Genomic DNA, 26547 nt, shown 5'->3' on the forward strand with positions numbered 1-26547 from the left:
ATTCAGAGTAGAAACTGTTCCAAATGTGTCACATGCAATGTGGCTGGCCAGGGGGATGTGCACAAAGGAGTGGTTTGTTTGTTTACTTGTTTGTTTAGTGTTGGTTCAATTACTGTATATTTGAACAAAGGAAAAAGTGGCTTCTTTAAATGACATGTCTGTTTTAATGGCATAGTTCATAAGACAAAGGAAGCAGGGAAAAATCTTTTCAATTTTGGTCTTCTTATTTTTTATTTTTGGAATGAAAAAAAAAAGGAAAGTAAACTTATTATGGCTTCTACAGCTTGCAAGGAACAACTTGACACAACTGTCATTTGAATAATGTTTTCATTATCCCTTTGACTCCTTAAAATGATTTAATTTTTTTCCGTGAATTTGAAGTGGTTTGGCAGTGCTTGACATTATTTTCTTTTATTTCTTGATAATTGGCTCTTTTTTTTTTATTATCTTCCCAATCAAAAAGAAACAGAGATGGCAGTCCAAAAATGTCTACAATGTATAATAATTACCTAATCTATTTTAATAATACCCTACCAAAGTTTTATATCATAATACTTTTTTTTTCTCCTAAAAACAAAGCTTTTTTAAATTATCTTGACACATACAAAGTCATACAAGCATAGCACTTGCACCTTCTAGCAAGATTTTAGGAGTATAGAAATTATTATGCTGAATTATATAATGGTCTAAGGCAATATTTATTCTCCAACAATGGTAAGCACTGTACCCTCTACATACAAATTAATCAAAATCTCAACTTCTTCAAGAGCTGAAAAACAAGTTTTAAGATCTTTTCCAAAACTAAACACTTATAAACCTTCAAAAAAAATCACTACTTCTATGGATTCCAAACTTTTTGAGTCTGGGCAGGGTACTGTCACTGCTCAGGGTAGAAGGTACCTGTATAATATTTGCAAGTTCTTCTGAAACACAAAAGGTTTACAAGAACCATTATGTAGCCTTCCACTCCCTCAGTATTCCCTCTCTCTGGTCTCATCACAGTAGTTGCAGTGTGCTGGGCAGAGTTACAAAAAAACATGTTATACAAAACATGATGTAATACAGTACCAAGTAGGGCTTCAAGGGATTATATAGTGCACATAAGGCTCTTTCTTAATTTTATTTATTTTTTCTTTTGTGTTCCTATGTCTATCAGTACTTATCTTCCCACTTACTCTCCATCCTGTGGTCCTCGTAAATAAGCAATTTTAACACAGAAGCTTAAGTATTATGAATAATATAGAGTAATATGATTCTCTGTCCCACTTAAGGTAATTCTCTAATTTTGTGTGGCTAAAACAGCAGTGTTTACAAATCAGCGAAGTTTTGCAAAGATAACAGGATTATGAACATTATATTAATTTTATTTTGTTGTGGTAACAAGATACTCTTCTGTTTCCATAAACATCTCTAATCTGGGGTTGTAATCACTAATTTGTGAATATTGGGGTTTTAGCCTATCCTTCATTTCTGAGTTTTACTGTATTGAAAATTGAGTCCTGCTAGTCTGTCCCCCTGCTGTTCTTTCATGAACATTTTCCAAATGTTTCTGCTTCTACATTTTGTCTGTTAACTGAAATTACTGTAAAGTTTTCATAGTCCTTAATCACTGGACTTAATACCTCTTTGGACAGTGTCCCTTGCTGTAGGAGTCGGTCAGAAAATCAGCATTGTCTCAACATTGTCATCAGGAACATGAACAGTACATTTCCTGACAATGGCCTGTTTGGAGCGCAGTGGCCGATCCCAAGAACGGAACGTGCGGTACAAGGCTCCTGGAAGGTACCTGGCTAAAGCCATTAGACTGTCAAAAAGGATGGATTGCAACTGTTGCCATAACATCGATGAAGAAATCATGAACTTTAGATGAACTTTGCTTCATTATAATACCAAAACACACCTCCTGGTCGAAGGCTACCCGCCTCCAAGACTTACCACGCCTCAGACACTGACCCCGCGCCTGCGTGATAGCCTCGCTCGAGAAGGGCGGAGACTCCTGAGGCAGAGGTGGAGCAAGGTGTGTTACTAGGCATAAAAGATGACTTCTGAACAACGGAAGCTTGAAGCTTCCCCACCAAGGACGACGACGATCGACGACGCAGCATTAGCTGGACCCGGGACCGTTAGGACATCTTGAGATCAGCGGTGGTAGCTATAACTTCTCTTTCTCCTCTCTCTAAACTTAACTTTACTCTTTTCTCCTTTCTTTCACCCGTCTCTAACTATCGCGTGCCTCTTCACAGGCAATACAATAAAGTTTTACTGTGTGATTATTGCTATCCCCTTTGGTGTTGGTCACCTTAATTTTGCACTTTCGAGATCGTAGCAAACGAACCATCACGAGTCCACCGAGTGGACCGTGACACTTGCCCACCTGCCAAGAAAGCTAACGTGTTTTGACACATGAACTATCTCCCTGCAACGCAGTGGCAACCCACCATGGGCCTGGGGGACCGGCGTCTTGTTCTTTGTGACTGGCATTAAAAGCAAAGAGAGACACTTGTGGGTTTTTGCTGTGTCCTATTAGCAGCAGCAGTCTTTAAGTTGTTCATTTCATTTGAGAGTCTTACAATAATTGTAGGTGTTTGGAAATTTCCTTTTTATTTGCACACATGTCCCATTATAAATAGTGAAGTAGCCAAGTAGCCTTTTTTAGAAATACCTCATTTCTTTCATGTCATGTGAATGTTTTCATCTCAGGACCAGCCACATTTCACCCAGGAAAGTTCTGAGTGAGGGTAAAGTGGTATCATGAATAGGCAAAAATTGCTAGAATAATTTGTGCCTATTATAGTGCAGTGTAGCTCTACCCCAGCTAACCACTTTTTGCCACGTGCCTCCGCTCTGTTGGATACATTTTGTGTGAGAGGTATTATGCAAAATATTGTGCTGTAGCCATCTCACAATAATAGCATGGAGTGCAGGACGGGCTGCTAAACTTGCCCATGCAGCAGAATAAACTTCTTACGCAGAGTTAGCTCTCTGCTATCACAGCTTGACTGTTGCCAGTACCCAAAATAATTCATTCAAAGCTAGCTCTGGCATCTTTCTGCTACACTGTGTCCTAGTGGGCTTTTACATTTTCCTATTCTTAGGATTTAAGCCAAAGATACCAGTGAACATTTGCAGTTTGTCAGGTGCAACTGACCATCCCGGAAACCTGAGGTTTAAAGGAGTATTAGCTCCTTGGACTTGCTTATTTGTGTTCAAGCTGTGCATTTATCCACCCATCAGCCAGCTATGCTGGAGGTACGGAGATATTTAATACTTGAAATATTTAAGCGTTGCCTGCTTTTATGCTGGAGTGACACAGCAACATTAGCATGGGGTGGTATATGTGCCAAGAACTCAATTTTATACCAGCATTTATGAGTTTCAAATATATCTTATGAGAACTTTTCTTTGCACATCTGTCCACGAATATGAGTTGTTCAGCATTTTTATATCACTGTATCTAGAAGGTGTCTCTTAGACTCAGTCATAGTCCTTATCACAATAAGTATAACAAAAATAATTTTGGAATTAAAGCAGGCAATGTTTATGAGCTAATTTATGTCTCTCATACAAATATTTATATATCCAATGTAACTTATCCAAAAAGTATAAAAAAAAAAGGAATATTCAAAACAATGCCACTTTCTGTATTAGGTCAGCCAACATGGGAAGATTTTCTTAATATCAGAATTGTAGCTAAATAAGCATCCTGACACAGATTCTAATTCAGAAAAGCACATAACCACATGTTTAATCTTAAGCATTTGCATTAGTACTTTCTCAGATCAAGACTTGCTAAATCTGCCTGCCTCATATAAGGGGTTGAGCTAAGGACATTTTTCCCCTCTTGGGATTGGCCTGTGAACTGGAAAGAAAAATTAACTGCATGAATTAAAGTGGTGCTAATAGCTTTATATGAGAAAGAGCTTTTTTTAATGAAAGGGGAGCATGGATAGTCACTCCTGCTTTTGGAGACTGTTTTTGTTATCTGACGTAACTATCTGCTTTGCTTTGCGTTGGCCTGTAAATGGATCATGCCAAAAATAGGGGTAAGCAATCTGTAGGCTCTTTTATTCTCTTTAAATATCTACCTTAACAACAACAACAAAAAATTCTGCTTTTTAGTATGTGTATTTTCAAAAGCCTGATTCTGTTCTCATCTGCTTCAAAAACTAGGCCAACAATGGGCACTTTGAATATCCCTGGCCTTACTGTTTGGACAGTGTTTTAAGCATATTTTTTCCAACTATCTGAAAATAAGTGTATTTTGGGATATCAATTTTAAATGTAACTATGCTGAAAGCAATTTTAGTTTTCACCATAAAAATAGAAGGTAACTGACTTTATACAATTCTCAAAGTATTTGCAGTATATGCAATGTGAATAGGTTGCGCCTGTTCACTAGGGGGTTTTTACTGGTTTTTTTAGTAATACTTTACAAACATAGGAAAAAAAAAAAGAATAACTTTGTATATAGCTCTGGAATATTGTCATGTAGTAAGTGCGTATTCTGTGAAAGAAAAGACTCTTTCTGTATCAGGCCATTCTGTAAATACATTCAGTCCTCAAAGAAAGAAAGAAAGAAAGAACAAATGTAAAAAACTTAGAAGAAACTAAAAAGCCGCTTTAGAATAGAAGCCCTTAAGCATCCTTAACTGTAGCTGTTGCTATGAGCTACAGCTAAAGCTGCGGAGCGTAGAGGTAGACTCAATGTGCACAGGAGATTAGTCTAAAACAGAACCCCAGATATGAATCCCTCAAAAGCTACAAGAAAGGCAAAATATTGAAACCTAAACATTTCTTGGTTCAGTGAAAATTTGAAAGAAATATGTCTTCTTTCAGTTTGAAACCACGGAATACAGCCATTTTAAAATGCTAAGTCCAAACTAACTTTTTTATCTCAAGCTCACCATTGTTTTGCAGGTACTAATTTATTGTAACGTAATAATAAATTACTGGTTGTTCAAGAGAAGGTTATAGATTAATTCCTGTCAGTGTGTTTCATCCTTCTTGTAAAGTCCAGGGTGTTAGACCCTCTAAATTTTTCAGAATTTTTCTGTTTCATACTCCTGTCATTCTTTGTATCTGAGATTTCCGTTATAACCTGTTTCAGTCATAACCTGTGTTGAAATCAATACAAAATGCTACTATTTCCCTTAATTTTACCTTTTTCAGAAGAGAATTACTAATAAGTATGTGCTTTTTGGTCCCTCTTGTAGTGAAGGATTGATTTTAAAAAAATTGTGTAAATAGCTAGTTCATCAAAATGGACTGAACTAAAAACTATGATTTGCTAAACAGACATTAGCTTAGAAATAATAGTTACCTATTTTGCATACAATGAACAAATCAATTAATATTTTAAAATAAACTTTTTTACCTTCTTTGATTTTAAAATGTAAAACTGTAGTGCACAAATATGAATAGGAAAACTGGGATTTCCCCAGAAAATTCATTCATTTCCTGATAAATAAAATATCTATATTCCGAGTTTTGCTTTTTTCCAGTAGAACAACATTAAAAAATTATAAAATCAGACTGCTTCCATAAGGCAAAAAGAATGTTTAGCTGGAAGGTCAGCATCCACTTAAAGTGGAAAATCTTCGGTTGGAATAGAACCTTGCTTTTTAAACTACTGCATGAGAGTGATACACATTTGAAGAATCATCTTGTTCCTGACCTATAGTGCCTGGTGCCTCAGAGGCTGCTAATAGGAGGATTTGAAGCATTGATCTGTAGGTAGGTCTTCTGCCTCCTGCTTCCTTCCTAGAGCATTTTATTTTGCCTGCGTATTCCTTCCACCTCTCATCTGTCTGTCTTCTTCGCTGAAGCCCATTCTTGCTCTTGGGTTGCCTCGAAACAGCTTAGGAATCCCTGGCCCTGCCAAGGAAGGAGAATGTGGACACAAATGTTGGAAGGTCATTGCCTCTCGGCAGCTTTTTTCTGCAGGAAGACAGTCTTTCATTGCTGCCTCCTCACTTCATCAACACTCGAAGATGCTGCAGTTTCTCCAGAGCAAACACCAGGTTATTTGGGCATAGGCAATACCCTCAAACTTAGCTCTTTCCCTGTCTGAGTTTTGTGACCCAAACTATCATTTTAAGGTTTGTGGTGTTCTAGGGCTAATGCAGCTCTGACCAGCAATTATATCCTTATAGCCAGTCTTTTCAGTTGCTGACCATTTTAGGTAAACATCAGGTAGGAGGGTAGGGGGAGAGGAGGGAATTCTCACCTAATATCCATTCTTGTTTAAAGGTATATTTAGGTAAGACATTTTATACAATGATCCAGTGATTGACTACCTAAAGCAGGGGTAAGTCACTATACAACTTCTGCCATCAGAGCAGGGAAGAATATATGGAATGAAATGAGGCTTCAGTAACATTTAAAAAACCAATGCATTTGTAAGAAAAAAATCTTTAAATGTATCAACTATGCAAATTTTATAATAAATTTGCAGTATTAAGGAAAACATCAGGTTTTAAATGTCATGAAGTATTTACAGGAGTTGAGATTCCTTCTTTGTGGCTAGGGATTGCTTTTCATCTCACAAGACAGAGGAAATAATCAAGTATGGTTTTTCATTTTGATTTTTTCAAGTTTCTGGTTATCCTGTCATGCATAATGCATTACATTCTTAACTTCTAAAACTAAATTGGCATAATTAAAGATTTTCAATTACTGAGTATTGTTTCTGAATGTGTCAGGATTTTCTAGGGCTGCTTTTAAAACAATTTTACTGGCTTGGAAAAAAATACACAGTTCTTGAATTAAATAATATTCTGTGGAAACAGTTTGAAATTTCATGATGGTTACAAGGCTTTACAGGAGATAAACACAGTATAGTGTATGTGCATGCTTTCAGATTGCAGGCATAAAGAAATGTAAAGAATTTAGAACGTGAATCTAAAGTGAAGAATCTATGGGAGAAGTTCAGATTCCTGAGTCTGTCAATAAGTCCATGCAGAAGTCATAAAATGAAAAATTAGAAAGTCTTTCTCGTGACTTACATAAAGTTCGGAATGTCTGGCAATTAAACCATATCTGCTGGAGACAGATGAGATGAAGAAAACTGTGACCAATCTTGCTCCTATTGAATCTGAGAAATAAATTTTGGCTATGAGATGCATCTGGCTTCCTTTCATGCCAACAGAAATTAGCCATTGATATCCAGGGGAATGAAATGGGGCCTGTAGACACAGTTTGTTTTGACTATTTTCTATTCAGTAATTTTTAATGAAGCAACTAAATTAGGCATAACTTGCTACAGCTCTAATGAATATATTGCAAATGATTAAAATGATAAAACTATGTGGCCTTAAATATTGTCTTAGAAGATTTGTCATCCAAAGAGCCTTGGGAAAGGTGCTAATGCAAGCGAATATTCTGAAAGGCAATTTCACATTGTTTAGTTTGCAGTGAAAATATATTAGCAATGATTTTTTTTTTCTATAAAATATTTGTTTACATTTTTAAGAAGAACAACTTATTTATTGTATTTTAACTCTTTTTGCCTGGCTTTTTCTAAACTTTTCCTCTGAAGCACTCATCTTAAACAAGAAATCCCATTAAAGGCTCTTTGAAACATAGGATAGCTACCGTCTTACAAGAATGGTGGGCTGAATTGTACCACTCAGTTTATTTAACTACTAAGGATATGTGTTTGGTTTTTAAATATACTATAAATTCCTGTAAGACCTCAGATCATGTGGCTTTCCTGTGTGTTGTTTACCTGCTTCGATGTATAACAGTTTCAAGCAGCCATACATTTTGGAATAAAGTATTTATAATTTGCCTGGTGCTCACTGAAGTCCACATATGCTTATTATATGTATCACTTTATTGCCACCATTACTAGTGCTTAACAGATAATATCTCATCCTAAGTATTAGAATAAATTGCAAATTTAACAACTTGCTCCAGCTACTGAAGAAGTTAACTCAGACATCATTATACATACACCATATTGGACCAAGACAGACAAATAAAATAAAAGCCTACAAGGACTTCTGAAAATAGATAAAGAAAAAATGCCACTCCATATAGTAGAGAGACAAGTAAATGAAACTCAGGGTACAAATTATTTGGGTTTTGTAGACTGGAAAAAAAAATCTTTGTAAACAAAATCAAAATCAAATTAAGAGAGAATATTGGCATTTCAGTTTCTTCTCCATTGTCAAAAGCACCATATAAATTCCAAACAAAGGTGCACCAGTACTCAGTGCAATAGTGTAAGGTATTCTGAATGCACTGCTTAGCAAGTAGACAGCTTGTTATTTACCTATCAAAGTTTTGACTGGTGTTAAGATGTAGCGCTACAACAACTAAATCTAAAAATCATATTGGCATAGACAAGAAAACAAGACTCAGCAGATGAAAAAAGAGTCATTGCCCCCTCTTCAAATTCACCTAGCTTTTGTTCCTGCTGCTAGGTGGACATCCAGGAGAAAAAAAAAAAGTGTCTTGGTTGCAATACACCAAGTACGTCTGCTTTTTCTTGCACTTGCTTTTCTAAAGCCATAAGCACTAGCCAGGAGGTAATTAATCCTTCACCCAAATTCCAAATTAGATATTAGGCAGGGTGAGATATTAGATATTAGATATTCGATATTAGAAAGATGAGATGAAGACCCCATGCTTTTGAACTTGCTTTGCAAAGTGATGTGTATGATTTGTTTTATTGCAACTACCTCAGAAACTTTTGAGCATGATGAACAGGTTGAAGAGATGGCTGATGGGAAAATCCACAAAAGGGAGTCCTAGAAACAAACCTGTGTGCTGCCAACGACATCTTCTGAAATTTCAATTATAAAGAAAATATACTACTGTAAATTCCTGGTCTTGTGAAGTGGAAAGATGGATGGCGTGTAACTGATATTGGAAGATATGCTGATATAATTGGAGTGAAAAATAAGCAATTGTTAAGAGCTTCTGAACAGGATCCTAAGAAAATGCTGTAAATGAGTATTAACAGCTTTGCATGCAGTATACAAATTGCATAAATACTACGGTCAAAAATATAAAAACCAACCAATATCTTAGGATTTCAGCATGATTATTTTATTTTTAACTGACTCTGACTTTACCAGGGTGAACACAGTTAAAATTCACCACAAGCAGGGAAATCTAAACATTTTCAATGTTGGCAGAGCTGATTCTTCATATCTTTCTCAGTTTCAGTTCAAACAGGTGTTTTGAAAGAGTCTAACCACAAGAACTGCTTCCTGTAAACCCGTCACCTTGTTCCCCAGGAGTAAGGCTTTGCCAGTTTGCACCAAGAGTGGAAACTTCACTTTGTCTCTTTCCTGTATTGATTCTTAACTTTTTCAGAGCAAAAGAGATCATACGTGTGATCTCTTGCATAACAGACCTAACAGAACTTCATCTGATAATTCATGTAGGAAAGAATAAATCTACTTCGACAGGTCCATATTTAACTTAAAAGTATCTCTCTTCAAAATATATCCCATTTTGATTTATGAGGTCAGTATGAGTAATTTTGTATGGATATACTTCAGTTAAATAGGGTTTTCCATTTTCATTTCAGGCTTGGAGTTAGGAACCATGATCCTTGGTAGCAGGGACTTGTTTCTAAGATGATCCACGAAGCTGCCTTGTGGTTGTGTTCCACACAGAAAATAAAAATAATAATAATAACATCGAGAAAATCCCACAGTCTTTTTTTTTTTTTTTTTTTTTCACGGGCAAAACACGAGTTAATTCAGAGGGGCAGTTACAAGTCAGGAAAAATCCTGCTGCCCGCGGAACAAACCCGTTTCTGCAGAACCGTCTGCTAGTCTTACACAGGAAAAACAAACTGCATTCGACGTCCAGATTCGCTCTTTACTGAGAAAATGACTCACCAGCAAACTTTCCCATTCCCATCGGAAAACGCCGTTCCCCGGTGACAATCACAGCGGGGTGAGCGCTTTAATCTTCTTCCCCAGAGAAACACCCCCCCCCCAAAAAAAAAAAACCAAAACCCCACCAACCAAAAATACTAAGGCACGGGAAGGGATGTTCTGCGCCTGTTACCTTTCTCCACAAGCTCCAGAGCTGTGCCGGCAAGGCTCTTGTCTGTACCACCACGCCCAGCCTCGGCTGCCGGGCAGGACCGGCCAGCAGCCAGGCGCTCCCAAGAGGAGCAAAAGTTGACGGCAACAGACGGCGCGGTGCGGCGCGGAGCCCCGCGGAGCCGCGCGCCCCCTGCGCGGCGGCGGCCGGTGCCGTGGCCGCGGCCGCGGTGCCGGGCGGGCGGGCGGGCGGGCGGCGATTGGCGGCGGCGCTGACAGCGGGCGGGGCGGTGGCGGTGGCACCGCCCTCCCCCCGCTATAAGCGTCTTTGCCGCTTTGGCGGCGGGTCGCACTCCCGCTTCGCGCGTCCCTGTGGCTGCGCAGTGGAAATCCGCACCGGGGAGCTGCTGAGGGGCGCCGGTGTCATGTGAAAGCGCACATGCTCTGCCATCCACGCAGCCCCAGCCTCTCTTCTTCCTCCGCCTGCTTTTCCTGTTTTTCCTAGCGTAACTCCTCTCCTTCCCCCCTCCCCCGCTTCGCCACTAGCCAGCCGCCGCTCCGCGGCCCAGGCGACCCCCGCAGGGGCTCCGCGGCGGGCGGGCGCGGGGCGGCCGCCAGGGAGGAGCGCGCCCGGCGGCGGGCAGCCCGCGGAGCCGCGCCCCGCGGAGCCGCCTCGGAGGTATGGTTTTCCCGGCGGAGCAGAGCTGCGGCGGCCGCCGCCTCCGCGGGTGCTGAGACGGGATTTTTGTGGCGTGGTTCCTGGGCTCCCAGCTTCATGACTGCGCGGAGCGGGGAGCCAACACCATGCGAGGTAAGCGGGCCGGGGGGCGGCTCTTTTCTGGGAAAACTGCTGGGCAAGGGGCTGGGGAGGAGGTTTCGTGCCGGGGGAGAGGGTCCGGGGGAGAAAGTTGACGGGTCACGCCAGCCCGCCGGCGTGGCTGCTCGCGGCGTGTTCCCCGCACCCGCAGGGCACCGGGAGGGGGGCTTCCCGAAGTGCCCCTCCGCGGCCGGAGAGGCGGGCAGACACCCCCGACTAAACTGTGCGAGAAAGCCCGGCGTCGCCCTAGGCCACAGCGGGCGGGGTGGGATGGAAGGAGCAAGTGGTTGGCGGTGCCCCTGTCGCGAAGTCCCCACCCGTAACTCTCCACGGGGCGCGCTCGCCCTCGGCAGGTGGTCCGTACCGCAGGACCCGCCCGCCCCTTGGTCCCTGGCCGCTGCCAGCGCGGGAAGGGGCTCCCCCTTCCCTCTCCAAAAGTTGCTCTCAGGACTTTTTCGCTGGCTTCGCCTTGTTGCCCAGCCGGCATGTCGCCTGGGCGGTCCCCTTCCCCGGGGGCTGACAACGGGGCGGGAACGGTTGCGCTGCCCGGGACCCTCCTCTCCGTGCCTGCGGCTCTCTTCCGCGACCCCCCGAGCCAACGCCCCCGGCGCAGCCCTATCTCGGAGGGCAGCCAGAGCCTCCCCCAGGGCTTGCAGTCCCACCCAGTGAGGGTCCCGCAGGAAAACACGGAGCATCCCCACCGACGGGACACCCCCAGGCATAGAGAGCTGCCGGGGTGCTTGTCCTGAGGGTGCCGCTGGGGCTGGAGAGGGGCTGCGTGCTGTGGCTGGCACGCAGGACGCCTAAGTGGGTGCGGAGGCGTCCGGGAGACGTGGGAACGCGATGTTTCCGCGTGTCCCAGAGCCATACTCCGCTGGGCCCCTTCCCCGGGCCACGCGAGCACCGGCACCGGTACGAGAACAACCCCGGGCACCCGCGGGGGTTGCACACCTCCTCCGCTCCCCGTCTTCCACACTGCCCCTTAATCGCCCGGTTACTTGCCTCGCCTCACGGCGTGGTAAAGGGGCAAAAAGTAATCTTTCCCGGGGTCGGGGGGGAGGAGAAGGGCTTACGAGGAGCGGAACACGCTCGGGGTTGACAGCGACATCGCGCGCAGATTTCTGGGGTCTCCGGTTTGCTTTAATGAATGGGGACGCACAGGCTGGAAACAACTTTTAGCTACTATTTCCTCTTGTGGGGATATCCGCTCCTGTAGCTGCGTGCGTTAACAGCGCTAACAAATCACGCGTGTGTGTAATTTTCTTTCAAGAAATTGTAACTTTGACGTTTGCGCTGAGAAACAAAAAAACCGTCTTTCCCCCTGAGTTCTTAGATGATGGGATGTTCGCTCTGGGGCATCTGGCAAGAACTTGCCAAACAGTATTTGTCTTTCACAAGAGCAACAGGAAACGGAGAGAAAACTCTCAATTCTGTAACGGGGACCCTGTTGCAGCTTCGCGTGGGGGGTGGGGTGGTGGTGGTGGTGTTTTTTGGTTTTGGGTGGGGGGTTTGTTGTTGTTGTTGTTGTTTTGTTGGGGTTTTGTGGGGTTTTCTTTATTTCCCCCCCCGGAGCGCCTCCAGTGCGAGCAGAGCCGATCAGCGGCTCGGGGTCATTTTCGAAACGCGCCCGTCAGCATCCCCTGGGCAGGAGCCCCCTTCTCCCCTTTTTCCGGGCAGTTTGTCCACCCGAGCCAGAGCCGCCCCCGCGCTTCTCCTCCCACGCCTCGGGGCGGCCCGTGCCCCCGCGGAGCGCAGGAGCTCCCCTCGGCAAGCGCGAAGGGAAACGCCGTCCCTCTCCTCCGGCCCTTTCCTTTAAAACAAGGTCCTGGGCAGGGGGAGGGAGGCGGATCTCTCCGCACACCTGGCGGCATCGCTGGCGGGGCGTGCCCCTGCTCTGCGGGCGCCTCTGCGGCCCCTTGAGCTGTGCTGTCAGCTACTGTCCGTGAAGAGGTGCTGCTGGGCCCCTAGCATGCAAGTTTGTATTTGCATTATGTTTAGGCTTGCTCAATACGGGATTTGTGGCGGGGGGGGGGGGGTGCGGCGCGGGGAGAAGGGGCTGGGATGGATGGAGGGAGGAGAAAAACAACAGGCAGGCAACTTTCATCCTTGTGCAAAACTCATGTGCAAGAGGTTACCAAACTGGTGCTTTACATCAGGTGTACGTCGAGAGGAGAGCAGCGCTTGACACCCCCTCAAATGAACAAGAACATTGTACCCTAATAGAGCATCTGTCCATTGCATTTGTGGCTTTCCCAATAAAGGAAATAAACATATATCACAACAGATTGTGAGCTTCTGTGAATTGATAGTTTTAGAAAGCTGTAAGCCTTCCTGTGAAGATATAGTTGTTTTCAGCTATGTTGTATTTGCTGTTGGTTTTAAAGGAAAAAGCTCTCTCTCTTGTACACATGAACTGTTCCCCTGGACTTTCCCAGCTGAGCTGTGATCCTTCCAAGCTGCAGTTGATGCACTCAGCCCAACATGCCTGGGGTGCGCAGGGGTTGCTGTGGTTGCTTACCTGCTCCACATTGGAGATGGAGGCCAAAGAGCTTCTGAAAATACCCAGCCTGTGTTACTGCCTCCTGCATCCCAAAGTGCTGGGCAGTCACAGGGGCTGTCGGTCATCCCATCCCATGGAAGCACAGCTAGCTTTGGGGCACTCCTCAGCTGTCGCACCACTGCATTACAGTCATTGGTCATGTCCTATCCAAAATCATAATTCCTGTACTTGAAATCTTGGTTTAAATCCCTTTGAAGGTACATAGCCATGCTGACTTATAGCAGAACAATATTCTGGTACAGGAGGCTGAGCACTTGCGCTCTTGGTGCTCTCATTGTCATGGTAGCTTCAGGTATTTCCCTCTGAAATGGGAATGGAAGTTTTGGAAGCTGATGACTTTTATACCTATATTTTAGAGAGGCAAACATAGGTATAAAAGAATGAGATTTACAGTGACCATTCCTCATAGTCTTCCTTCCTTCCTCCTGTCCCACTCCTGCAAACATACTGCAAGGAGGTTATGAACATAGAAGGTGTACTTAAGTATATTTTTTAGAAAAAGAGGACTGCAAAAGCACTAAAATTATTATGCTGCTTAACTAAAAAGAAAATAAAAGTTATGGGTTTTTTATGTTGTAATTTAATTTTTGTTAAACTGATTTGTAAAGTTTAAAGCTGTTACAAATTAGTGAATTCTGTATATAATGCAGCTGACATGCAAACATAAAAAAATTACCAAGTGGCAAAAACCCAGTGTCAAATCACCTAATTTTACTCTGGGCACATGCTACCTATACACACACAAAACCCAAGTTTGTGATCACAATTGTTCGAGTTGTGAAAGTGACATTAAAGGTGACACACAGAGTACCCCTTATACTGCAAAAGTAATATTTAAGCTTTCAGTTGGGAATCTTACTAAAAAACTTTATCTTTTATGTTTTAAAGAAAAGGAACTCCACAAAACCCTGAAGCCAAGGTATTTGAACAAATTTTTTGTGTAGTTTTCTCTTGTTGGTGTCAGGACTGAGCAATGATACATGTTACATAATGTTACATGGTTATTCTGTTTTCTTAGCATCACTGAAGTATTTGTCAGTAATTAGGAAAGTGTGAATCAAACAAGTCCTATCTGCAGTATTGCTGAGAGAGCTTGTTAAGTAACATATACAAGTAGTCTGGATAACTGAGAAAGTTCTCCTTATTTTCATAGATGAATGCAGGGAATCTTTATAAGCTCATTAAAGCAAAGGAAACTTATTTCACAAGTTATTCCAGGAAAAATAAATATTACTAAATTTGGAATATGTAACATTAATATCCTAAAATACGTAAATGAACACACTGACTATTTAAAACAAAGGTGGTAACAGAGAAGCAATATTGATTTTGACAGACTTAGGACCCTACCCCACTACAGCAAAATCTCTTCATCATCACAGCATGGTGCATCCAGCTACTACTTACCTGAATAATGTTATGTGACTTCATTGAGATGCCTTGATACGTGATGGAACTCAAGTTTCTGGTGTTAGGCCTTTGCAGGTCAAATTTTAACAAATGTCAATAAATGCTTAGAAAATCATGACTCAGTAATAAACTAATACTGGGTTACATAATAAAAACCACAAATGTGTAAAGTTAACATGGAGTGACACCTCTCTAGAATGGACAGAAATCAAACTTGAAGCATGACAGCCTGCTTGAATTGTACCATATTTACATTCCAAAGGGTATCTTGCATTTATCTTTAATTGTTTTATTATACCATAGTGTTGAGGGTGGGAGGGGCGTACATAATGCAAATTCATCAATAGAAAACTATCTGGTTTAACATCATTAGAATTTTTACCATAGAAAAGAATTTTTTTTTTGTTTTCTGGTTTGGGGTTTTTTTTTAATGAGAAAATTGTTTTTCCTGGATAGAAGTCTGGTGACCTGTAATATGACAATTAATTTAAGAACTATGAAAATATCATGTGCATGAGCTGGAAGTAATTTCTCTTTTGTGGTATGGAAAATGTCTGCCATCCACTATTGGCCTTTTACAAATACAGTGACAAGCAATAACTTGGTATGACTTAGCCATTTGACAATACAGTCACGATTGCAAGTAGAGATCACTTAATTTGTGTGTTGTGATTAAAAACTGTATCAACATTTGGGGGAAAAATGTACCAGGAGAAAAAATATGTGTTCTGAGTAAACTGGAAGTCAGAATTCCTGTTTAAAATGGACTTGTGCTTACTAGTGTAAAGTCTTTAGGGTGCTATCATGGGTACTGCTATACATGATATTGACATGTGCCTATTAAGAAATGTATGGATGAAGTAAGTATACCTTCAACAGTACTGTGTGTTATTAAACAGTTCCAGGAACTAGGATCTGCCATAGTATGGACACTGGTTACCTGATACAGGAAAACAAAATCAAAGTAGTGAAAGATTCCCAAGCTATCCAAGAAATCATTTTCCTTCCTCTCAAGCAATGCAATGAATTCACAGAAATCAAGGTCTGTGCTATGAAATTGAAGAATGTATGCTTTGTAGCTGAAGACAAAAGATGCACACAGGGGTAAATATTGATTGAACTAATCATCAGATGAATAGAAATGAGCTTTACCAGTGCACCAGTATAATGGGTTATTTAACTAGCCCTTTCGTAGTCCATATGCTGCCCTTTCAACCCACAACCCTATCTATTGAGCTCTTAATGAGGGAAATCACAGGTGTTATAACGGCATTTATGGTAAATCGGGCTAAATATAATAGTTGTATGAATAACCAGTTGTAGTTAAATAGGACAAAAGGGAAATTATTAAAAAGAAAAGAAAAATAAAAGAAACTTTGAGCATTACTACACAATCATGAGGTAACAGTAGTGCATTAGTGGTTACACATTGTTTTACACTTCTAAGATACTGTCCTAGATCACTTGCTGTTGAGCTTAGTAATAAACCTGTTAAATCAACTTCAACCAAAGCGTAAATTTTAAGGAACCTGATACATTTGAATTTAAAATCAGTTTCTTTAAAGAGCAATTTTAACAGCTTTGTGCATTTAGCACAGTTGGGGCTTTCCATAATGACTTTCATAGACAAACTATAGATGTCAAAATGTTGTTCTTTGTGCTTCATGTTTATAAAGTTCAATGTTGTTGTTCCTTCCGATTCTATATGCAGTCTGGGCAAAGTCTGCAGTGCAGCTTTGAGGATAAGACATCACACAGTGTCAGTGGGGGTGGCAGACAGAAGGTGCCTTTTGGATTGTGCTGTTTTCCTGTTTGTTTCTAATATTGCTTTCATGAGCGTATTAAAAACTCTGATTTATGCACAGGATTGAGAATAGAATACAGCTGTGACGGTCTGGTCGTTGTTTGACTGAACAACGCTTACTCACTTGAGTGGTCCTATTGATGAGACATTTGGCTGTCTGTATTTTTGCTGTCTTGGAACTATTTTTTATAAAGCAGAAATGCTCGCACTTAACTTTGCCAGACACATTCTGCTGGACATTTATGCAAACAGAATGACAGCTGTTTCTGCCTCTGCTACAAGTGTATAGGCTAATTTAGTTTGACATAAATGTTGTTATTATGCTGTTAATGATGAATTATTTTGATGAATTGTCAATTACAATGCATCTACACAATTTTTAAGGAAGATCGACACTTTTATTGCTGCACAAAAATTCAATAAATTTTAAAAATCTGGATCTGGATCATGGACATTTAAAACCACATACTCATTAAAGAGTAAACATCAAGTAATTATGCTTGCTTGACAGACAAACTCATTTTGAAAGAGTTTTCCTGTTATCATGGGCCTTGTTTATATGAGTAGTTCAGTTAGATTTGATGGGACTACTCACATAAATAAGGCAAACTGGATTTCAGGCTGTTTGTTCTGTGTCCCTTTGAAACCAAATGACTTGGGATTGTAAGAAACATGAATGATTATAAAGGCTTACAGGGAATCAACGTTGTAAGAAGCATGCCATGTTAAAAAATCCTCTTGCCCTGAAATTTCAATAAAATCACCTTTCACTCCTAACTGCCTACTACTTTTTGGTGCTTGAATATAGCTGTTGGCTTGGCTGGAAATTCCTATTTGCTGGAAAGAGCTGTTGGTAAACATGCTACTTGTTTTCTCAGCTAATGCTGATGTATAAAAAGTATTCAAAAACATTGTTCTTCAATTATCAATAAATTACTTTGTTTAATTGTTATGCTTATGCTGATTGCTGTGTTGCTGCTGGTAAATAGTGGCCAAATCAACCTTTAAGTAAAGATTAAGAAAATACATATGTTTGTAATATATTTAGGCATGAATATGCTACACATGGTAATAAACATTTTAGCATAGCCAGTATTATTTTAAGAGTAATTTTGAAGATTTTTATAAAGTCAGTCTTTAAAGCATTCTGTCTGCTTATAGATGTTCTTGAGGTGGTCTCACAGTTAACTGATTCCTTTTAGTCATCCATGGTCACTTAGAAGGTTCTCTGAACACAACAAACAGCTTTCACACCAAAATATTGTTTTTAAGAGTCTCATTTCTGCTTCATTAATCCATGGTAGCCATAAGTGACTTTATCCTTCAGAGTAACATTTCCAAACAAGATATGCATTACCATTTAATTTAATTTTTTCACTCTGAAGCAATCCTTTAGACTAAAAATGTCTTTACTCTTACAAGTAATATGTATTACGAGTTTTTTTGAGTGAGGGTGTTCATAGGGGGAAAAAAGCTAGATCAAAAGAAGACAAAGAAGAAAAAGTTGTTAAATTGCAGTTCAGTCTACTGTCAAAATAATGAGCTGTCAAGAGGGTAGCATATTATGTTTTGGAGCGGGTTGTTTTTGGTCTCGGATGAAATTATGATTCTCCTAAAATAAACTTCAAGTGTAAAAAGTGAAGACAAGGCTGTTTATAAATAAGCAACTCTTAAATTACCATTCCCACTACAACAGGAGGTAAAGTGTGATAGGCTTTATGCAGTTTGATAATTTGGGGAGGTTAGATTATTTAGTGTGCATTACACATTGAAAGCTTACACTTGTTTGAAAGATATTTGGAAACTATAGATCCGATCCTGGAGCTGATGCCTTGTTTCTGTTTTTTAGCTAGCAGAGTGAAAACTGTGGAGCAAACTATTTTCCTAAAGATTAATTGGAAATGAGAATCTTTTTTTTGGAGGAGGACAGTTTAGTGAATTTACTATATGTGAACTGTATAAAATGGAGTTTAACAAAGTTAAGGACAATATTTTCATTAAAAATGTTGTTTAGAGACATTCATGTGTGTTTTCTTCTCTTTCCTTCTTGAAAAATGTCCTGATTTTACTAGATGATGATAAACTGCTGCCAGTTAACTTTTTGATTTAAGAGCTTGCCACAGCAGTGCTTTTTAGAAAACCTCACACTACACTGTTGGCAAATTTTTACTTGATCGCTTGTTCACTTCAACAGTGCAGCACTGATTTTGCTTCTCGAAACAAGATAAAAAATGAAAGTAAATGTTATATTTCAGGTCCTGACTAAGTAGTGAAACAGGTGCTCTATTGTTTCTTTTCATATTTGTCTGTCTGGAAGAAGAATGAAGCGGCAAACTGGCTATGAAAAGCATTGCTTACTTCAATGCGCATTGTTTGGGGGATTTTGTACAATATTTGTACAATGAACTGTATTTAGCATTTAATTGGAATGAACTGAAAGAAAGGAGAGACCATGCAGAGGAACTGAGGCCAGATATTTAAATGCAGTGGGAGCACAAATGTGAACAAATGCAGCACAGTCTAGTGGCACAGAGAAGTAATGGCACTAGAGAAGAAATGTATTAATAAGGCATAGTGCCATTTGGTGATTTCATCTTTATGAAGAAAAGAAACTTTTCTTTTGGAGACAGTTCCACTGATGACCAAGCACAGATTATTTTAGTTTGGAATTTGTATTAAAACTGCCATTGTTTTCTTTCAGTGCATTTGTGAAAATTATATAAGTATCTGTCAGCAAGCCAGACTTCTTTTAATGACACAAACCATTCTTTCTATACTAATACATATGGAAATGGAAATGTGATACAAGAAATATCAGCTTAATTGTTTTTTTAATCTATAATCTATAATATATATCATACTATAGATAGTATGTAAGCAGTACTGCACCAGTAGTCTTTATTAGATGTGCGAACTAGAATAGTGAGGGATTTGCATTTAAAATTAATGTTGCTTTATTGGGAAAAGTAAAAAACAGCAACACTTTTACTAAATTTTCTCATTCAAAAATCTACGTATTCTAAATAATCTAAATTTATATCTAAAATCACAACTATTAAATAGTGTGAACTATAGCCACACATAGATAAAACAGTTTTCATTTATTTGAATGGGATGCACTTTACTGAGGAATCACAATTGTTAATATATACTAGTTTCCTCTAAGCCATAGCCAATTTTGGAAAATTCAGATTATATTAATCTCTCAAATGATTAAGTAGGAATAAGGAGGAAAATTAAAAAAAACCAATGTCAATAGAGGCAAAGTATGGTTGATCAAAACACTTTGAGAATAACTGAAACTACAGATTGTTCTATAGCTTAAAGAACTTCAGCATCATGTTCCACTACAGTTTGCAGAGCACTTCTACATGCTTATGAAAGTAAATTCCTTAGTCTGAACTGGTCGAGAATAAAGGCATTACCAGTGTTGTGGCAGCTGTTGCAATATTAAAGATCAAACTTCAAAAGTATCTAGTAACTACCATAATTTAGCCATAATTTAATTCATAATTAATGTATTATTAAAAAAAAAGAAAGAAATTGCAGAAAACTTTGCATTCACATTTTGAGAAGCAACAATTATCACACAAAGATTTCTGGAGAAACTGTTCATATGTGTCAGTATTTCAAGCAAAGGTATGTTACAGTATATTACATCAACTGAGTGAAATCTGTCTGCAGAGCTGTGGTTGATCCAAGCTGCATCTTTAATTTTGAAACAGAATTCCCTATAGACTTGGCTGGAATGTTTTACTGTAAAACTAATGGTACAATATGGCTCTTTGGTTGTTTACAGCCTTCTGATTTTCAGAAGATGGGAGAGCTAAATAATACTATCACTTTGAGTTCAGTTCATAAGTGGGGAGAGAACTTGTACTGTCTTAATCCAGGTGCCTATGCAGAAGTTGCTTTCTTCATTTATCATTGATTTGAGTTTGCCACAATTCCAATGTTTATTTTTGTAAAAGGCCATTTACCAAGATGTGTTCTAAATCAGCAATTGCTACAAACACTAGTGGGAGTGCCATGAAGAACAGGACACTAAATAAGACCTTTTGCAGCAAGCCATTTTCAGGCTTCAGCAGAATTTAGGAGAAAAAGATTGTGCCAGCTGCATCATAAAACTGAAGGAGAGAAATACATGCTTTCAACAAGGAATTTAAACAGGTGCAAGAGAAAACAGGGAGGAAAAAAGGATGGTGAATTTGGATTAAAAACAAACTGAATAGAAAGGGAGCTGTTTTGAAAGAGAGTGATCTGAAAGAAGTGGAAAAGTAAAGGAAAAAAACAATATAAAAAGGAAGAGTGAGGAGATGGAAGGGCTTTTTTTAACATGAACAGTCCTGTACTACAAAGTTCTGGACTTTTCAGCTTCCCCTCATTGAAGGTGGAGTTAACTACAGTGGGCATGCTGTTAGAAAAGAGAAAGAAAGAGAGAAGTGGAAGTAATAGAAAAAAGGAGTGAAATAAGGAAAAGAATGAACGTACAATATGAATGTATTCATTGTGCTACCTTCCATTACTTGGTGTTGCATGTAGAGTTGTTGTAGTGGGACTTCAAACTATTTGGTATTCAGCTAAATGCTAGCATTAGACATCCAGTCCCATTCACTTTACTATGTATATCCAGAGGTCCGCTGCTGAGGAGTGCTGCAAGTTGGAACATCACATATACAGTTATGTAAGCTGTCTGTACAAGCTTGCTATTCACTGCACTTCAGCCAAGTTAGTCATTTGCAAAATTAAAATGTCATTTGCAAAATACATCCAAACCTGATCTTTTTAAATTCTGGATCCTATCAAATTGGTTTGTTTTCTTTCCCCCCCTATCTTTCTGTTATTTTTCTGTCCCTCATTCTTTCTCTATTTTTTTTTTCAGTCACTTTTGTTAAAAAGCAGTACACTCAGAGAAGTTCTTGACACTGAACTTCATTCACTTGTTAGAAAATGTGTAATTAGTTCATTAGACCATGCATCATACATGACCATGTATTACAGAAAGAAGTTTCGTTCTTTGCACCTTTTGTTCCTTTTGGTTTATCTTTGGGATATGCTGTTGGGAAGAAATAAACAGTTTGTTAAATCTTGGCCTGGCTACATCTCCATCATGTACCTCTATTACATTTGTATGCCTGTAGCCGTGGAGATAGAAGAGGTGCTTGAGAGATGAATCTCTGCTTCCCTAGTACTTCTTGGTTGCCAGCACCTGCTCTTTCTCTTGCCCGGTAAAAGAATTTACCTGTATCTTTGCATTTATTTATTTTTTTAAATGATCTATCACCTAATTCATATAATAGGCTTTTGGAGACAGTGGAAATGTAGCAATGAAGAGATAATGTCCTATCTGATTGCAGCAAAACATTTTTTTGTAAGATGGAAATAATGCCTTTAGATCTTTTCTCCAAGCTCAGAAGATAAACAAAGATTGCTCTTATGATGCTCTCCATTTCTCCAAGATCAGGGTGATTTTTAAGTATATACCCTTGGCTAACTTTTCCTTCTGTAGCAGCCACAGAGCTTATTACAGAACCAAACAATTGCAGAACTCTCCATAACCAAAAAGAAAAAGGAAATCTGAATTTTCGGAAAACTACTCTGGTAGCGTAGGAGGTTAATTTACATGAATTCTCTGCTTTCCCACCTCCCACCTGTAGTTTTCTGTAAGTCCTAAGCATGAAACAGGCAGAGCGCCAAGCTGTCATCCGTTAACGTCTATTTCATCCTTTCTCAGGATCAGCTGAGCTAGAGGAGGATATATGTCTCAGAGGAAAGTCTTTATGCTATTACTGAAATGTTTAGGTATGCATCAGATTTTGACCCAGCATTAACCTACATTATCTTTTGGGCAGAAATGAGCAGCAGGATAAAATAATTTCAGGAAGACAAATGCTATTAAATGCATATTGTGATTTTTCATAATCTCCAAAATAGGATTTTGATATATTCTTCACTGTGGAACAAGTCAAAGCATGAACTTCTAGTTTACTGTCAAGAATAATATAAATTGTTTAGGAATTGTTTTTCATTTAAGGAATAAGGCTATTTCTGCTTGAAACTACTGATCACTGTCTAGAGGCCAACTGTTACGGTATTTTAAGCAGTACTAAACCATTAGTATTTTAATTACTGCTCAGGAAGGTAACTGAAAAGGTTTCATATTTTAGATGTATGTATAGATATGTTTCATATTTCGTGAGGGAATAGGTGATATTTTGATACATTTATGCATAGAATGGTTGAACAATTCCTTGAAAATCAAATAATACTATTTTCCCATTATGTGACTTTAAAAAAATGTCCATTTCCAATAGGAGATGTATTCACATCCAAGCATAACAACTTACCTTACATATCTATGTATTTTTGTAGTTCATAATGAAGAGGAAAAAGAGAAAATAATATGCCATTTTCCAATCCTGTTTGGTTATCAGGTTTTGCTCTTAAAGCTAGCCAATCATTCTGATGTATGTTTATTGGTTTGGGGTTTTATTGCAGTTGCATATTACCTTTTAGATTTTTTTGTGCTGTATTAGTTTAAATCCCCACCTCCACTGGTTGTCAAACAAGTTGTCACTTGTTTCTTCTTGGTACGTTTCATATTCTTGTAGTCTTTGTGGTTCTTCATTTTGTGAGCTGCTTCTGCCACAAGTATACTCTTACTGGCAGGCTTAATAGAAGAAGGCCATTGAATAGGTGTTAAGGATGAACCTGGAATATGATCCTTCCACGCTGTTCATTAAACTCATTAGAAAGGCAGGTTGAAGAAGAATTTGGAATTGTCCATATGAGACTAATCTATAGTTATGCACAATGACGAATGCTTTCTGTAGTGACATTTATCAACTATTCATGTACAAGAAAGCCCCCCAAAAGTGTATTTAAGTTATGTCATTTATTTGCTTTCTTATCCTGCATGACTACTTATGCCTATGTGAAAGATAATAGTTCCCCTTCTATTGCAGATACACTCAGCATCTTTATACAGTAAGGAAAAGAAGCAGAAAGCTTTTGTACGATGGAATTTTGTCAAATCAGTTAAATTAGAACTTTCCTAGGGGTTTTGAAATCTAGTGCCTTCACATGTGACGTATTCTTTACTTCAAAAAGGTGCCAGATTGATGGCTGTTCTGTACCCTGCAGAGATTTAAGACCTGTTCCTGAAGGGGTTTTTGGCATGCAAATAGTTGCATGGGTGAGGTGACTGGTGTGCAAAAGTCTTTGTTGGGCTGATCTTTTTAGGTGCAGACCTAACAAAGGTCCCAGGAGCCAAACTGCCCAGGTCACCGGGGCTGTCTCTATCCTGTGCCATTTCCCTATTGTGCCTCAACACTGACCTTGCAAGATCCTTTTCCTCTGGCCATTATAACCTTGGCCTTGCTGCTGACAGTGCCAACAGGGGTGCCAATTAGTGCTATGTGGTGGGTTTTGTTTTTCCTTTTTTATGAACAAAGTCCATTGAGGCCTGGATTGAGACCACCAACTTACTTCATGCAGGCCACCAAGTGTCATGGCATTTTTATTTTGCTCAGTCACTACCGACCTGGTGTTGAACCTTCATTTGTAATCTGTATACAGTCTCTGTGTCTATTATTAATTTGAAATCATTTCACGTGATAGGAAAAGATGTTTGCTTCTGAAGTAAGATATGTTAATAAAGCATAGTATTATGTAACAAATATGTAAAATACCTCAAGTTGCTTCTTGAGGTTAGATGCTGAATTTGAGTCTGCTTTTACGAAGTTCACAAATTTTATCAAAATTCTGAAGAATGGACCAGGCATACAAAAAGGGTGCAGCAGGAATGACAGGAGCATTAGAATTTTATATCAAATAAAGAGAATCCCGTGTGCTACAATAAGCTTTGCAATCTAATATACAAACATGAGAGTCTCTATTCTGTTATGGGCTTCTCTTAAGTGATCTTAGGACATTTCTACTTACTAGGGCCATTCTGTCAAAAATATCTAAGAATATGCAGACCTATTCCAGACTTCCAAGGTTTCAGAGATAGAAAATTGAGCTGAAAAAATAGAGTTCTTCTTAAGCATTGCAGGGAGCCCAGGATTAAATCAGTTGTTCTGAAACATTATTCTGTATTTTTCTGTCTGTCAGCAGAAAAGTTATTTTACAGGAATCTTGATTTCTTCTTTTAAATTTATGTGAACAAGATTTTCTCAATGTCCAATGGAAGTGGTAATCACTAGTCTCCATTTAAATCTATAATGCCAAATTTCAGGTAACATACATATATATGTGGGTGTATACTAGACTTGCCAGCTGAATACAGCATTTTTTATTTTATGTTTTTGCAGTATTTTTAATATTTTAAACTTTTAAATATTTCATTCTTTTGTTATCATAACTGAGCAGGAAGTATATCATATGGTTCAGGTTTTGGTTGGGGTTTGGTTTTGTTTTCCTTTTCCCTCCCAGTGAAAGCTGTGATCCCTCATAGTGAGACATATTGTAAGTGTGTCTGCAACTTTAAATCCTGTGGTAATGAAGCTAAAGTTGAGGAAATATTAGAACTTTGTTATTAGCAACAGTAGACAGGAAACCACAGGGAGACTAGAACTGACTTGTTATTGAGTCGTAATAAGGCTGCAGATTGGACTGTGGATATATCCTCTTAAAATAGCTGTTCTGATGCTGAAAAGAGTAAGTATTCTTATTTATTTTAAATGTATATATCCATGAAGAGGCTGTAGAAGGAATCATGTAAATGTTGGAACAGCTTACCAAGTTATGCCAAAAAAGATTTTTATTCCACTTCAGTAAATTCAGCTGGCTACATTTCTGAGAAAGGGAGAAAGCTATAAGGAGGAGGGGTGAGTGTATGAGTGAGTGTGAGTGAGTTTGTGAAGCGCGGTAAAGAAATCTGTGTTAAAGATGAGAGAATTGGGGGAGGGAGACACTTTAGCCTCTCCTTTAAGTACATCTCCCTCCTGAGTACATTTACTTCCATCACAATGGGCTAGAAGAGATCTTTGTTTAGTGGTGCAGTGCCCGTGAGACCTAATTTAGCTTTTATAGCAAATTCAAAAAGAGACAGAGTGAGCAAGAGAGACCAGAACAAAGATATGAGTTTGCACCACGAATATTGATACTTGTGGGTTGCTTCTGTAAATCCATTAAAAGAAATTCTCCTAGAAATGCTGACTTGGACTTTCTGCTAAAGGAGGGCTGAACTTCAGAGATACACATTGTTTCATTATTCAGCTGTGATAATGAGGAGATGGTATAAATGTGTGTTGTAGGGCAGCAGTGGCTTTGTTACTTTTAAATAACAAGTAGAAAGCCATTAAAGTCAAGCAGAAATGCATCAAAAATTAATTTTGCTTCTGAAAATGCATTTTTTTATTCAATCATACTGTTAGAAGCATGTATTAGATCTAGTTCTGTGAACATTACAAAAACATTCTCAGGAGTCTCAAAACTTAATGTATGACATTTCTTGTTCCTTTGTTTGAGTGACTTCTCTTTGAGAATTTGGAATGGTTTTGCTCTCTTCTAGCACATAACTTTGCAAAGGTCATCTTTGGCCCCCTGGATTTAGGGCCACCATGATGGTTTGGGATAATTTTTTCCTGTATTTTACAAGGCTGTGTTTTTTTATCGTGAATGGAGTTGTACTGTGTGTTCACGTAACCCCATGAATCTTACTCAGTAGGACGCATTTCTGCAGAGTCTTGATGTCAGAGCTCTGCTTTGCTACACTACAGATGTGCCTTGTGAGTATCGCTATTTTAAAAGCACAACATGAAACGAAATCAGATGTGGGGAAAATTTGCTTTGGAGTGATGTACTATTCTGTTATCAACACACAAATCATGCTTTGACATCAAAAGTTATGGACAGCTACAAAAATATATTTTTGGTTAAAATGAGATGAGATTAAATGAATCTCCCATTAGTTAATTTAACTTGAGGTTTTATTGGTACTTTT

At 39.3% G+C, this 26547-nt stretch overlaps 1 protein-coding gene and 1 long non-coding RNA gene across 2 annotated transcripts in view; one reads left to right on the forward strand and one right to left on the reverse strand.

Moving 5' to 3' along the window:
* Positions 1-5412: 5412 nt before the first annotated feature.
* Positions 5413-10216, reverse strand: LOC128137830 (uncharacterized). The gene is made up of 3 exons (XR_008233865.1): positions 10030-10216; positions 8685-9607; positions 5413-5874 (listed from the first exon to the last, which is right to left on the reverse strand). It is a non-coding gene; the product is annotated as an uncharacterized LOC128137830 (long non-coding RNA).
* Positions 10217-10353: 137 nt separating this feature from the next.
* RORB (RAR related orphan receptor B) overlaps positions 10354-26547 on the forward strand; it is a 145807-nt gene continuing 129613 nt past the window's right edge. The window contains exon 1 of the mRNA XM_052778317.1: positions 10354-10818. Coding sequence (XP_052634277.1) covers positions 10812-10818 — 7 coding nt within the window. The 5' untranslated portion in view covers positions 10354-10811. The remainder of the gene's footprint in view (positions 10819-26547) is intronic.

Source organism: Harpia harpyja, chromosome Z (assembly GCF_026419915.1).
Source record: "Harpia harpyja isolate bHarHar1 chromosome Z, bHarHar1 primary haplotype, whole genome shotgun sequence".
Classification (NCBI taxonomy): Eukaryota; Metazoa; Chordata; class Aves; order Accipitriformes; family Accipitridae; genus Harpia; species Harpia harpyja.